Source organism: Lynx canadensis, chromosome B2 (assembly GCF_007474595.2).
Source record: "Lynx canadensis isolate LIC74 chromosome B2, mLynCan4.pri.v2, whole genome shotgun sequence".
In the NCBI taxonomy this organism is placed as follows: Eukaryota; Metazoa; Chordata; class Mammalia; order Carnivora; family Felidae; genus Lynx; species Lynx canadensis.
In genome coordinates, this window is record NC_044307.1 from 45,524,343 (window position 1) to 45,539,523 (window position 15,181).

Below are 15,181 nucleotides of genomic sequence, written 5' to 3' on the forward strand. Positions count from 1 at the left end.
TTTGCCCTTTAATTTGTGTCATTCTTTGTGACTTTTACTTAATTCTGTGATATAGAAGTTAATTGCTTACTTTTTTCAGATTATGATCATGCACTGGCAATGATTATATAACCAAATTATTAATAAAGATACAGCATGAAGAAGTGGTTTGTGAATTTTGTTGATCATCTTTTAAGTTGTTTTTGGTTAGTGCAGTCAGAGTTAAATATCTTTGATTATTTTAATAGATGAAGAATAACTATATCCTTTCCAACCTTTTTAGCTCCTTCTCATTTGCTTATATTTATCTCCCATTTGTTTATGTTTCTTATCTCCATTTAATTTGCTACTTCTTATTCTTTATCTGTGAAGCAAATAAATCAGTGTAGTTGCATTCTTATTTATTTATTCTTATTTTTGTTGGCCTATTTTGTTGCATTACATTATTACATCAATTTTAGGGAGAATTGATAACCTTATGATAATTGGGTTTTTAATTACTGAATGTGGCACGACTTCCCTTTTGTATGTCTTCTTTTAATTTCATACTTTGCATATTTTCTGTTAGAACAATGACGTAGAGCAGGGTTCATCAGACTACAAATTTTTCTGACCACCTATGAAGTGTTACTAAAGTTTTCAGTGTTTCTTCCTTCTTCTGCCCTTTACTTCCTTTTACCTAATCAGCCAGTAAATAAAACATATGTTAACATAGTAGCATCTATTTTCCACCAGCTTCGCTTACTTTCCTGATTTTGAAAATGATTCCAGGAAATCCAGTGAAAAAGTGTCCTCACTTAAGAAGAGCATCAAGTATTGACAAATTCAGAAAACCTTTTAATTTCGTCCTACAAATGAGAAAAATCTCTTAGAAAATAGGTAATATCAATGCAAAACTGGCCAACAAAAAGACAGTGTGCATAATGAGTGTGGTATGCTCTTCGTTATAGTATTTGATGGGGAGATTAAAAATTGTAATGTTAAGTGAGGAATGGGTCCATAATTTGAGAGTTTGGTTTGATCTGAACATTTCAGAACCATGAAAATATTTGCCATTCTTGATGGACCTGCATTTCTTAAGATTTTCCATTTTCGTAGGAAAAATAGGAAAGTAACTTTACTGAGTGTAAAATTTTATAGAATTTGGTTTTGTTTTTCAGAAAAATACAAAATATATTTTCTCAGTATATATAATCTGCTTGCATATCTTCTGTTATACCTATGACTTAGACCAGGGTTCATCAAACTACAGCCCACAGGCCACATCTAACTGCCTGTTTTTATAATGCCCATGAGCTGAGGATGCTAGTTAAGAATTCATAAATAGTTGGAAGAAATCAGATGAACAGTATTTAACATCATATGAAAATTATATGAAATTGAAATTTTAGTGTGTATAAAATTTTGTTGGAGCATAGCTATGCTTATTCATGTAAGTATGTAACTGTTTTTCCATTACAAATGGCACAGTTCATTTTTCCAACAAATTATATGGCCCATAAATCCTAAAATATTTTACTATCTGGCCTCTTCTAGAAAAAGTTTGCCCAACCTGACTTAGAAATTATTGTTTGTTTTATTGTTTGTTTATGTATCTCAGAGTTTCTTTGTATCTTGGAGTAGAGGTGGTATCTTAGCCTTTCTTTACCTCTTTCTCTAGTTCTGAGAAGACTTAAACTCATAATGAGTCACTGTTACCAAAGTGTGTTGTGTTTTTTAGAGATGTGGGGGAGAGAAAAATGTTGAAGACTGTTGCTATCATGTTTTGTATAATAACCACCGTACCTGTTTTTTTGGGTATTTTACATTTGAGGATTTAATTTGATAAAATACAACTTAATTTGCCTGTTTACTCTTCCCCTGTTATAGGAAATTAAGAGAGAGCCAGAATCCAAGGATGACAATTTGCCCATTAAACGGGAAAGACATGGGAATGTAGCAAGTCTTGTACAACGGATAAGTACATACGGACTTCCAGCTGGAGGAATTCAGCCACATCCACAGACCAAAAACATTAAGAAGAGTATGTAAATAATTTCTTTCCTGTTTAAATAATTCAAAATAAAGGATGTTTTATAACTGTTTAGAAGTTATGAAAAGAAAAATTAGGTTAACCTTTTGTGGCCGACTGCAGAAACTTCATACATATTCACATTTAAGTTACCGGCCCTGTAGTCATTTTTCATAAGATATTTGAGCATGAACTGCTGATGACTATTAATAGGAATTATAAATCAAAATATTAGGCTTTGTTTTCTTATTAGCCTTACAGACTGTTGAATAGTTAATGCTTTGCCTTAAATTTATTTTAATACCATTTATTTAATGGGATGTTTAATGTTTGTTCATTTTAAGCAGTGTAGATGCAAGAATTTTGATAGTATGTTTTCTCCAGTGGTCAGACATCTGAACATATACTCAGTTTTCCAAGGTCATTGGCCCAGCAGCGCGCCCTTTAAATATTTGGTATTCTATAAATATATTAGAACATTTTAGTATAGAGGGAGAGCACCCCATTTGAAATCAGACATGAGTTTGAATCCATCCTATGACCTTAGATCATTTAAATTTTTTTTTTTTTAACGTTTATTTATTTTTGAGACAGAGAGAGACACAGCATGAACGGGGGAGGGGTAGAGAGAGAGGGAGACACAGAGTCAGAAGCAAGCTCCAGGCTCTGAGCCATCAGCCCAGAGCCCGACGCGGGGCTTGAACTCGCGGACCGCGAGATCGTGACCTGAGCCGAAGTCGGACGCTTAACCGACTGAGCCACCCAGGCGCCCCACTTAGATCATTTAAACTCTTGAATTTTATTTTGCTTCTGGTGAGAAAGTGGTAAATAACATAGATTGTATTGCTGTTTTCAGAATGCTTACAATATTGGGAAAGACTCATTAAAAAAAGTATTCAACATTAAATGTGTACAAAATACAACATTATGGGAGCAGATAGTATTTTAACATAGTACGATCTGAAGCCCCTTGAGAGATTGAATACTGATTACTAGGATGAGAGTTAGTAGTAAATGAGTATTTAACCACATTTATCTTATGTCAGTGCCTTTGATACTGTGGCTTGTAAAGTCCCCTGTGGAACCACGTAGTCCACAGTGAAGAAATTTTGTTCACATACATTATCTAAATTTCTCCTTATATCTTGTTACTTTCTGTGTTACTGTCTGTGAAGTTTGGGGGAAGACTTTACTTTCTAGGTGCTGTCATCCTTTGATTATTTTCATAGAATGAAAACACATTTTCATAAAAATGAAAAAGATTTCTTGACAGAAGACAAGGACAGAAGAATTCTTCTAGGACAGGAGAATGCTGTGTGTTTTTTGTTTCCCACTAAACGTGTACAACCAGTATTTAGGTACTGCCTGTACTGCTTTCAGCCTACTGCCTGAAGGTGGACAGGTTCAGTACTTTTAATTGTCCTGGATGTTCAGACTCTGTTTCTTTAGAGACATGGGGACAAATTACAGAGTGTGTTCATATCCTACAGGTGAAACTGTATATAGAATTTCTGTGCACAGGAGAATTTTTAGGCCCATGGAAGAGTTACTTATGACCTCGATTGTAAAATCAATTTACCACTTTTAGCTTTGCTGAGCTAAAAGAAAGGACAGTTTTCTTTTTTAATTTTTTTTTTTTTCAACGTTTTTTTTTTTATTTATTTTTGGGACAGAGAGAGACAGAGCATGAACGGGGGAGGGGCAGAGAGAGAGGGAGACACAGAATCGGAAACAGGCTCCAGGCTCTGAGCCATCAGCCCAGAGCCCGACGCGGGGCTCGAACTCACGGACCGCGAGATCGTGACCTGGCTGAAGTCGGACGCTTAACCGACTGCGCCACCCAGGCGCCCCGAAAGGACAGTTTTCTTAAGTAGAGGCTAGACCAAGGGCTTCAAGGTTATGATCATTTTATTCATTTTGTCTCCTAGTAGGAAAAGACACACTACATTTTACTTTCCTCAAGAACACTGGTCATAATTCTTTTTCTTGTAAAAGAAAACCTGTTACGTAGCTGGTGCCAGGAGACTTAGACTTTTTCCTAAGGATGCTCCATAACTTGTTTTTAAGTGCATGTGCTACAAGGACTAAATTGGTCATTTGGTGCTAACATGTAAAACAGGATGCAGGTTGCTTTTGCTTTGATTGCTTTTCCAGGAAAAGCAAGCTAATGTTTTTTTTTTTTTTTAATCTAATTTTTTTTGGTTACTGTTTGTATCTTATCCTTAATTCACAAAATAGACCAGTTACTCAAAAGGTGGTTTATTGTAATGTTAAATAGTAGTGGATACTACTAACCAATATTATTAATAATTTTAAAAACCCCACAAAACCATTGTAAAGGTTGATAATCATCACTGCAGTGTGAATGTTCAATTTTAATCTCTGTGTGCCAAGGCAAGTGAAATCTGCATGTGTATTAAATGTATAAGCAACTAAAAAGGAGAATTTCGGATACATCCTGTGGGGTTAAGTATCTGGAAGCTGGAATTGTTAGCTATTTTTCTGTAGTTTCCAAAGCCAAAAAAGTGTTGGTTTTTTAATGAAGTCTAGTCATAAAGCCATTGAAACTTTTGGTGTTGTGTATAAGTTAACCATAATAACTGTGGTGAAACAAACAGGTTTTTCTACAGTGAGCGCAGAATAATGTTTTCCAGGACAATTATTGTAAGTTGCTAAAGTTATAGAAGAGAACAAGTTTACACATCTTATAGCAAAAACACATACTAGTCCCATTGCTGCTGAAGCCCTTGTAAAATCAGGCAGAGATAATGATTGTAGAGTAATATTACTTAGCAAATAACTAATTGCCATCTTTCAGCATCACAACTCTGTATTCTGTTCAGTGAAGAATTGAGTAGATATTTCACTTTGCATTTGGAAAAAAAATTGATGCCATATGTGAATCTACTCTTGCTATAAGTGAGGGAAGACATCATTGCTTGTAACTTTGTATTCATTATTAGTGCTGCAAAAGTGATTTTTTATCTAGTTAATAATTACTTTGAATGTAAAAGATACATTGAGATTGATGCTACAGAAATGATCTTGCTGCATGAAAAATTAGTTGACCAGAATGCCAAACATTATGTTTCATTGTTAGAAAATAGTTGCTAGCAAATAGTTTGCCTCCTGATTCTGAGTCACTGCTAAAGAAAATAATGAAAATTCTGAATACCATCAAGATATGGTCATTGTCTATACATTTTTACAGCATACATTAAAAAAAAATATGAGCATATTAGCTCAGGCTCTTCTCTTTGATATTAAAATATTCTGACTCATGGGGCGCCTGGGTGGCTCAGTCGGTTGAGCGTCCGACTTCAGCTCAGGTCACGATCTCACGGTCGGTGAGTTCGAGCCCCGCGTCAGGCTCTGGGCTGATGGCTCAGAGCCTGGAGCCTGCTTCCAATTCTGTGTCTCCCTCTCTCTCTGACCCTCCCCCATTCATACTCTGTCTCTCTCTGTCTCAAAAATAAATAAACATTAAAAAAAAATTAAAAAAAAAATAAAATAGTCTGACTCAAAAAGGGAAAAAGGCTCATCTGACTCCTCTCCAGCTGCAGCTTATCAGATAAATAGGATAGCGTGTTCTAACTTTCTATTTTCTTTTGAAATCTTCTAGAAAGGTTGAAAGAATAATTGTACTATGAATATTTTATATTCTTAATTTGATGTTAAATTAATTTAAGACTTAAGTTTGATGTTAACATTTTTCACATTGTCTTTCTATCTGTATACGTGTATGTAGAACAGATTTTTAACCGAATCAGTTGCAAGTATGTTGTAGATATAATACCTCATCCCTAATCACTTGAGTTTTTTCTTCATGATGGTGATGACAATCTAAGCTTTGATTGTTATAATCAAGAAGTATATCAGCAGTATAGTTAGATTCTTCAGATAGCTTGATCTTTCAATTAATGCTCTAGGCAGTGTGAGCTTTTTATTGCTGAGGATAAGAAAAAAAAATTAAGGAAAATTCAGCCCTATATAGCAGATGGCTCTGTTTCTTAGCATTTTATTATTTTCTTTGCTTATTGGAGAAAGAAATTGGTAAAAAAAAAAAAAAAAAAATTGACATCAGAAAATTTTCAGTGCTACAGTAAAACATGAAGATAAATTTCCAGAACCAAACAGAACCAAGAGTGGATCAGGAGTCCTTTTGCTACTGTCTGTGAAATTGTTAGCATTCAGCCTCCTAGCTTCTGAATGTGGTGTGCTCTTTGTTTTAGTATTTGATGGGGAGATTAAAAATTGTAATCTTAAGTGAGGAATGGTTCCATACTTTGAGAGCTTGGTTTGAACTGAATGTTTCATAACCATGAAAATATTTGCCATTCCTGATGCAGCTGCATTTCTTAAGATTTTCCATTTTAGTAGGGAAAATAGAGTAACTTTACTGAGTGTAAAATTGTATAGAATTTGGTTTTGTTTTTTAAAAAAATACAAAATATATTTTTTAATGTTTATTTTTGAGAGATAGAGACAGAGTGTGAACAGGGGAGGGGCAGAGAGGGAGGGAGACACAGAATCTGAAGCAGGCTCCAGGCTCTGAGCTGTCAACACAGAGCCGTAAGTGGGGCTTGAACTCAGGAACCTGGAGATCATGACCTGAGCCAATGTTGGACACTTAAACTGACTCAGCCACCTAGGTACCCCAAAATACAAAATATTTTTTAAAAGATTTTTTGAAAAAGTTTCAACATTGATGTGCTGAATGCTTTAATACCTGTGAATTTGAAGACTATGAGAACAGTGTTAATGGGGCAGTCACATCTGCCAAGTAAAACTGGGTATGGATGATGATCCAGAACTTGTAGTCTAACAGGGGAAAACATCAAGTTACTATAAAACAGAAATGATAGCAATAATTACCTCGTAGGAAACGGGTATTAACATGTCAGGTAAATATTATAAGAAGTGCTCAATAAATGTTTGTAATTATTATTATAGTTTTTAAAGTATGCAGCTATGATTCAAATAAAGGGGCAGTTCTGTACTGGGTTGTCAAGCAAGATATATTTAAGCCTTTCTTAGGTAAAACTTGTCCTTCACATGAAGATTGGGGATTATGACAGTCCAGGTAGAATTGCTACCTTAGGAAGAAGATCCATGGAGATAAGCAACCGCATGGTTTTTACAGGTAGTAAGGATCCAGCATGAGTAGATTGTATGAACTATGTTAAAGCACTTTGTAATTTTTAAAGGAGACAGCATCGATAAAGTGGAAAGATAAGAGGCTTAAGAGTCGTATGTGGGTATGATTCTAATTTTGCCTCTTTTTAGCTCTTTGGTCTTAGACACGTTATTTAACTCCTGAGTTCCTGTTTCTCACTGGGAAAAGATGACGACAACAAACTGTATTATCTGCTGGGGAGATGTTTGTGAAGGATTTAGAATAGTACTGGTACATAAAAGGCATGAAAGTGTATCCCTGCTTTTTTTCCCTATATCTCTTTTATCTACCTCCTTGTCAATAGCTTTACTTATAAAACATTGATTTGACAAATTTTCTATTTCTTTGTGGATCTGAAAAGCTATATAGAGGTTGCTTGTGATGAAATACTGGTTATAGTTATTTTAAAAATTGACTTCTATTCAGGTATCCTTTTATTAACTAGTCTTGTACATACTATTTTATTTTCTTTTGTGCTTAGCATAGGTTCTGATACATTGTAGGAATTCAGTAAACATTTACGAGTAGATACTGTGTATGCCTTTTGAAGTATAAAAAAATCTCAAAATTCCTTTCATTGTGCTGGCAATTAATAGATGAACTCAATAACATAGACAGTCACTTCAACTTATGAGTAAACCATATTTAAATATTGAATTATGAAAATTTTATTTTTTAAATGGCTCATATTTTGTAGCAATAATAGGGGCCTTTCAGGTGTTTTTATCTAATGTGGTTCTTTGAAAAATAAATAAAAAAAATCTTTGCGAATAATTTTGCAAACTACTTTGGAGAACACTCTGGTGAATTATGCTTAGTGTGACCAGGGAGAAAAAACACAAACTCAAAGTTTCTTTTTATTTTTTTTTTTAATTTTGTAATTTTTTTTTTTTAACGTTTATTTATTTTTGAGACAGAGAGAGACAGAGCATGAACAGGGGAGGGGCAGAGAGAGAGAGGGAGACACAGAATCTGAAACAGGCTCCAGGCTCTGAGCAGTCAGCGCAGAGCCCGATGCGGGGCTCGAACTCACGGACCGCGAGATCATGACCTGAGTGGAAGTCGGAGGCTTAACCGACTGAGCCACCCAGGCGCCCCAATGTTTGTTTATTTTTGAGAGGGGGGGGAGGGGCAGAGACAAAGGGAGACAGAATTCAAAGCAAGCTCCAAGTTCCAAGCTGTGCCCCAGTGCAGGGCTTGAACTCACGAACAGTGAGATCACGACCTGAGCTGAAGTCAGGTTGGATGCTCAACTGACTGAGCCACCCAGGTGTGCCACAAACTCTAAGTTTCTGGTTAAGATATAACTAGGATCCTCAAAGTTAATTGATCTGCTTGGGAGCAGGGGGGCTAATTAATACTCTATCCACTTTAAATAATTTAAAAGATACTAATACTCATTAAAAAGAAGCAAGCTACATTTTTTTTTAAAGGCCTAAGATCACCAAAATGATAGAAAGGATTTTCTTTGAAAGGATTTCTTTGAAAGGATTTCTTTGAGCAGAAGAGAATTTTTCAGTAATGTAGATCATTTTCCCTTCATCTTTGAAGTGCTAATGACAGAGAACACATTTATGGACTTATTTTCTCAAGCTCACTTTAACTTCCAGAAGTATTTATGAACTACATTTATCTATAGTAGAAGAGATGAGAAGTTTTCTTATGGTATGCATAAAAACCACTATTACTACTTAAAAATTAACTCTGAGATGTGATGAAAGTGACATTTGAAAAATTTTACTATAAACTCTAGGTTATTTATAAAAGTATGGTCAGTGTTTTTTTTGTTGTTGTTTTTTGTTTTGGTTCCTTCTATTGTAAAACAGTTTTAAAATCAGATATTATTAATTCCTTAATGAAGTGGGAGAAACAGAGGTGTAACTGTTTCTTATTTGGAGACTCTGGATCCTTCTGTTTGTCATGTCTGTTTTGCACCTCTTTCATGGTGTTGATTGCATGCAATATGCTTCTTTTATTGTTTTGGAGGTTCAGTTGGATTTATTTTTTGTCTTGATGAACAATTTCATAGATCCATAAATGTCAGAGCTCAAGTAACTGTCATAGTTAATCCAGTCCAGCTCTTTTACTTTGTAGTTCAGGACATTGATTCCCAGAGAACTTAGGTCAAATAACAAGGTAATGACAGCTATACTAGAACCCAAGTCTTCTGACTTCTAAACTAGTGTTATTTCTTTTAGACCATGGCATCTTTTTTTTTTTTTTTTTAACTATATAAAAAAGTTTATTTGGACTTGTTTTGACATGATTTGATGTAGTTAAGTTGTATCTATTTAGACTACTTCTCAGGAGTCTCTTGTCAGCAACAACTATCTCCTTAGAATCCTTGTATTCCTTGTATTATCAACTCATTGGGAAAACTTTTATCTAGAATGTCTGCTACATCTTTTCCACCTTATTGTATTGTGTTCATGTTTAATTGTGTAACTGTTACCATTTCTTCTTTGAATTCTTCCACATCTGCTCCACTCCCAACCTATCCTTTATTAATTTTGGGGATATTTGTAGCTTGCACTAAATATTTGCCATCTCATTATGTATTTGTATTTTATTACTAATTGCTTCCTGTTTCCTAAATTCTGTTAGTTCCTTAAGTGTGCATTTAAATTATTAAGAAAAATCTTAGGATTGTTGGTGGTAAAGGGCTGATGGAATGTTGATACCCTTGGCATATTTCCTGGCATTGATGCCGTATGGTTAGGCCTAGATAATTGTTCGTGTGTGTGTGTGTGTGTGTGTGTGTGTGTGTGTGTGTATGTATGTAAATAATGGGCCTAGCATAAGCACTATGCTGGGTGCTGGGGAGAGAGCATTTAATAAACTCAGTGCCCATTTATCTTTGGCCTACAGACTACAGGGAGTACACACAAGAAAATAAATCATTATGATAGATTGAAAAGGAAACAGATTTGTTAGTAACAGGTAGGTTGTAGAAGTAAACAGTGTTAAGTATATAAGCACAAGGGAAGAGTACCTAATCCAGAAAGCTGTTTTGGAAGAAGTTTTTTCTAAGTTGAGACCTGAAGATGAGTTGAAGACAGTGAAAGGTGGACTTTGTGGATGAAAGTGAAGTGTCCTTGGCAAAAGAAACCGTATATTTAGGGATGCATGGGTGGCTCAGTCGGTTAAGTGTCTGACTTTGGCCCAGGTCATGATCTCTTGGTTCGTGGGTTTCAGCCCCATCTTGGGATCTGTGCTGACAGTTCAGAGCCTGGAGCCTGCTTTGGATTCTGTGTTTCCCTCTCTCATCCCTTATTTCTCTCATCCCTCATCCCCCACCCCCCGCCCCCAAATAAATAGACATTAATTTTTTTTAAAAGAAGCAGTGTATTTAAGTCTCAAAAGGAATAGGGCTTGTCATTTTCAAGCAATTAGAAATCAGTATAATTAGATCATTGAGTGCAAGATTGAGAATCACCTAGGAGATCTTAAAGTACAGTTTCTGATTCAGCCTGCTGGGGCTGTCATAACAAAATATCCCCAACTAGATGGCTTAAACAACAGAAGCAATATTATTTTCTTACAGTTCCAGAGGCTAGAAGTCTAAAATCAAGGTGCTGTCAGAGTTGGATTCTGGTGAGGCCTCTTTTCCAGACTTGCAGGTCTTGCCTTTTCGTCCCGACCCCGCATCCTCACACAGCCTCCTGTATATGTGTGCGCACGTGCACACATGCACAATTAAGTGTGTGTGGGGATTAGGGCTCCATTTTTATGTTAGTTGACTGTAATTACCTCCCTAAAGGTCCTGCCTCTCAGTACAGTCAAGGACACAATTCAGTCCAGAACAGGTAGGTATGAGGTGGAGCCTGCATTTCTAAGAAGCTTTGAAGTGATACTGTTGCTGCTGGTCTGAGGAACATAGAGGATTTGACTAGCAGGAGGTAATCCTTTTATCGGTGATACCTGGTCATCTATCCATAGGTACTTTAATGATTAAATTTTAAAGATGGGAGTGAGTCTGAGTTCTCAATTCTTAGAGTTTGAAAGAAGTTGAGAACCTAAAACTGCATGGTTATAAGTTAACATTATTTGTCTAAATAAATGAAGTTCATTTGAAAAGTTAAAGTAAAATTACTGTTATCTTTACCTATGTGAATTTGATTTTTATCTGTTGGAAAGTAGAGCTGTTAAAGAAGATAAGATACATTTTAGATTTATTCATTTTGTGTCTTTTTAACACAGACACTTTTAAATTAGCGCATTTTGAGTATTCCTAGACTTCGATCAGGAAGTCGTCTGAAAATTACTGTCTTGGAGGATAGCTTAGCTATGATAAAATTTGTTTTGCCGACAGTGTCTTTTATTGTATGTGTTTTTAGTCTCATAATTGGCATTGGCTGTTTTACTTTTGTCTAGTTGGGGATCACACGTATAAATAGATTTCATGGCTAGGAGCCTTGTTACCTTATTTGTAGTTGGTTTGAATTTATTTTGGCATGAGTAGGTTGTAGTGTGGGGGCAAGGTGAAAAGCCAGCCAGAACTGATTGTGGTTAGCTGCTTAGAATGCTTACATGTTTTGATTTTTATTCATACATATACAAACTCATACATACATATGGCAGTAAATACACTGTGTAAATAAAAGTGCTGTTATTTGTTTTAATGATCTTTCTCAACCTAATTTTGTTACTAATTTACTTCCTTTAGAGACCAAGAAGCGTCAGTGTAAAGTTCTCTTTGAGTACCTTCCACAAAATGAGGATGAACTGGAGCTGAAAGTGGGAGATATTATTGATATTAATGAAGAGGTAAGGAAAACCTATGTTAGAGACGAACCAGCAATTGTAATTGATGCTCTAGGTATTAGAAAACTGACTTGTAAGAATATTAAGTTTTCATTAGAACTTTTTTACGAGTTTCATTGCTTTTTATACACATTTTAACATACAGGTTTTAAAATGGTTCTTTAATGACTTATGTAAGGTTGTCTTATCCTTTGGAATAAAGCTTTATTCATTCTTTTTTTTTTTTTCAATATATGAAATTTATTGTCAAATTGGTTTCCATACAACACCCAGTGCTCATCCCAAAAGGTGCCTTCCTCAGTACCCATCACCCACCCTCCACTCCCATCAACCAAGTTTTATTCATTCTTACTACACCTGGTCTTGTGTACTTACTGTATTTGTATGTATTGACTTCAGGAATAAAAAATTTTTAAGCTAAAGATTAATGTAAGTAGCTGAGAATAAAAATAAACATTTTCTTTGATTCTGAATTCACTTTAGGCACAAAGCAATAAAATAGAATCAATTTTACCTTCTGCATAGCAGAGGGATACAAAAGTAGAATCTCTTTAAAAGGTTTGCCTTATTTGAATTACCATATTCAGATGTTAACCAAGGGATATTAAAGGAATTAAAGGAATATTAAAGGAATATTAAAAGTTTTATTTGGCAGCTGAAGATCCCATTTTCAAAGTGTATCTTTTGATATCATGTATAGTCATGTATATCATGTATAAGGATTGATTTTATATCATAACATCATGTAGTTTATCCCTTAATGTTTATATTAAAATCAATGTATTTATACAAAAGACAATTCTGTTTTATTTCTATCAGGTGGCAATAATAATTTTTATTGAACCTATGTGTCTGAAGCATTATGCTAAGTGTTTCACATTTATTATTTTCTTTAAATTTCTTAACAGCCTGAGGAGACAGGAATTTTTATTTCTACTTTATATATGAAGAGTTTGAGTCATAGAAGATAAGTGATTAACTGTTCTAGTTACTGTTGATGCATATCATGCTATCCCAAAGTTTGTAGCAAAGAACAACTGTTTTATTAGGTCATGGATATTATATGAGTCAAGAATTCAGATAGGGCACAGCTGGGATGGCTTGTCTGTGTTCCATGATGTGTGGGGGCTTCAAGTCGAAAGACTCAAAGTTTAGGTGCTGGTAGAATATTAGGAAGGCTTCTTTACTAATGTGATTGGTACCTAGAAGACTTGAAGACTGCCTCTGGAGAGCCATTATGTAGCTTCTCCATTTGGCTTGGCTTTCTCACTGTATTGGGGCCTTAGGATACTTGGACTTATTGCATGGCATTTCAGGGCTCTGAGTGTAAGTATTTCAGTGAACATGTTGAATTTTAAGCTAAAGATTGATGTAATCAAAGTAGCTAAGAATAAAAATAAACATTTTAGAATGCCTACATGTTTTGATTTTTATTCATACATACAAATTCTATGGCAGTAAATACAGTGTGTAAATTAAAAGTGCTGTTACTTGTTTTAATGATCTTTCTTAACCTAATTTTGTTACTATGTTACTTCCTTTAGAGACCTTTTATAATCAGACCTTGGAAGTGGTAGTGTCACTTTCACCCTATTCTTTTGGCTACAAACATGTCAGAAGTCAGCAAGATTGAAGGCTGTGGGGACAAAGACCACCACTTCTTGGTGGAGGGGTGTCCCGATTACCTTGTTGATGAGCATGCAGGCTAGGAGATCTTGTTTCAGCTATTTCTGCCCATGCCCATACACACGGGATTCAGCAGAGCAGAATCTTACTATTCTTCATTGCTGTGCTATCCTGCCTTTTGAGAATTCCTTAATTTATGGGAATTATAAGGTTATTTACCCTAACTACTCCCTTGCTGCCAATTTGTGATTGCAGGTGTAGATAATACGTTTTCTGATGCTTCTCTCTTAGTTGCCATTTGGTCTATATATCTCCATCACCATGGTTTGAAGAACTCTCAAAACTTTGGAGTCTCTTTAAATCTGCTAAAAAAAATTCTGAACTCTTCACTCGTAACCGCCTTCCATTTCTTCCTCAGACAGCTTGTATTCTAGCCATCTTGTATCTCAGCTGTATATACTCTGGAAATAAGTCATTTATTTTTATGTCACTGTATTTTTCATTTGCTTTGTACCTAGAAAACTCTTACTCAGCCTTTAATGTCTAGCTCTTTTGTCATTTCATTTTAGGGGAGCCTTTTAAAAACTATTTTAAGCCTTTCTCTTGTGCTTTTTCAGCATTTTGTTCATAGCTTTGTTACAGCACGCATTGTATTGTAACTACCTGCTTAGTGTTTGTTTTCTTTAGGTTATTTCACTCAAGGGCAGAGATTTCTCATATGCAAATATCAGTCTTTCCCTAGTAGTTAACACCAAGGTGTTATACCTAGTGAGTGCCTGCTGGATGAATACCTTTTTAAAGTTTGCTTTGTAATTCTGAGTTTGGTTCCGGAAGATATTTCTGGTTGAGGTGGGGGGGAATGTTTTGAAGAGCCTAGTATCTGGATTTTAAAAATAAGTGATTCTTTTTCTTACTTGGGTTAAGAGTCACTTAAAAGGGAAATTATATTCATCAAGCTTTTTCCAAATAAAAAATCTTCATGTACTTAAATAATATATGAAATAGATTATAAATATTGAAATGATTACAAATTGAGACTTAGTTGGGTTTAAAAGAAGTGAGATTCCAGGAAAGAGCTATCTACTTCCTGCTATTAATACCTTATTCTTGGTTATCTGATATTTTCATAACAATTATTTATGTCATACATTGCACTTGATTACAAATTCTCGTTGTAAATGTTGTAAAATACTACCGATATGACTAATCCTATATATGATCAATCTAATCCGTTTAGATTTAATTTACTAAAAATATATTTTCCCCATTGTATTTCCTTAACAGATTTAAAGGGATTATTTTGCGTCATTAACTTTGTGCTCACTTATGTAGCTTAATTTTCCCACAGTGGGAAATTTTTATCATTTTTGAGTTGTGAACTCTTTCAGGTAGAAGAAGGATGGTGGAGTGGAACCCTGAACAACAAGTTGGGACTGTTTCCCTCAAATTTTGTGAAAGAATTAGAGGTAACAGATGATGGTGAAACTCATGAAGCCCAGGAGGATTCAGGTAGATTGTTTAAAAATTTCGAATAGATTTAAATAAAATTATATATGATCTAGTGTTTATTCTGTATTATTTGAAACTCTGTTCTTGTGTTGAACTCTGAGCTTCAGTTTTTCTAC

The 15,181-nt window shown here is 35.0% G+C and overlaps 1 protein-coding gene across 1 annotated transcript in view; it reads left to right on the forward strand.

Moving 5' to 3' along the window:
• LOC115514033 (CD2 associated protein) overlaps positions 1-15,181 on the forward strand; it is a 136,801-nt gene that overhangs the window by 50,721 nt on the left and 70,899 nt on the right. Inside the window, exons 3-5 of the mRNA XM_030315672.1 lie at positions 1,849-2,002; positions 11,833-11,933; positions 14,945-15,065. Coding sequence (XP_030171532.1) covers positions 1,849-2,002; positions 11,833-11,933; positions 14,945-15,065 — 376 coding nt within the window. The remainder of the gene's footprint in view (positions 1-1,848; positions 2,003-11,832; positions 11,934-14,944; positions 15,066-15,181) is intronic.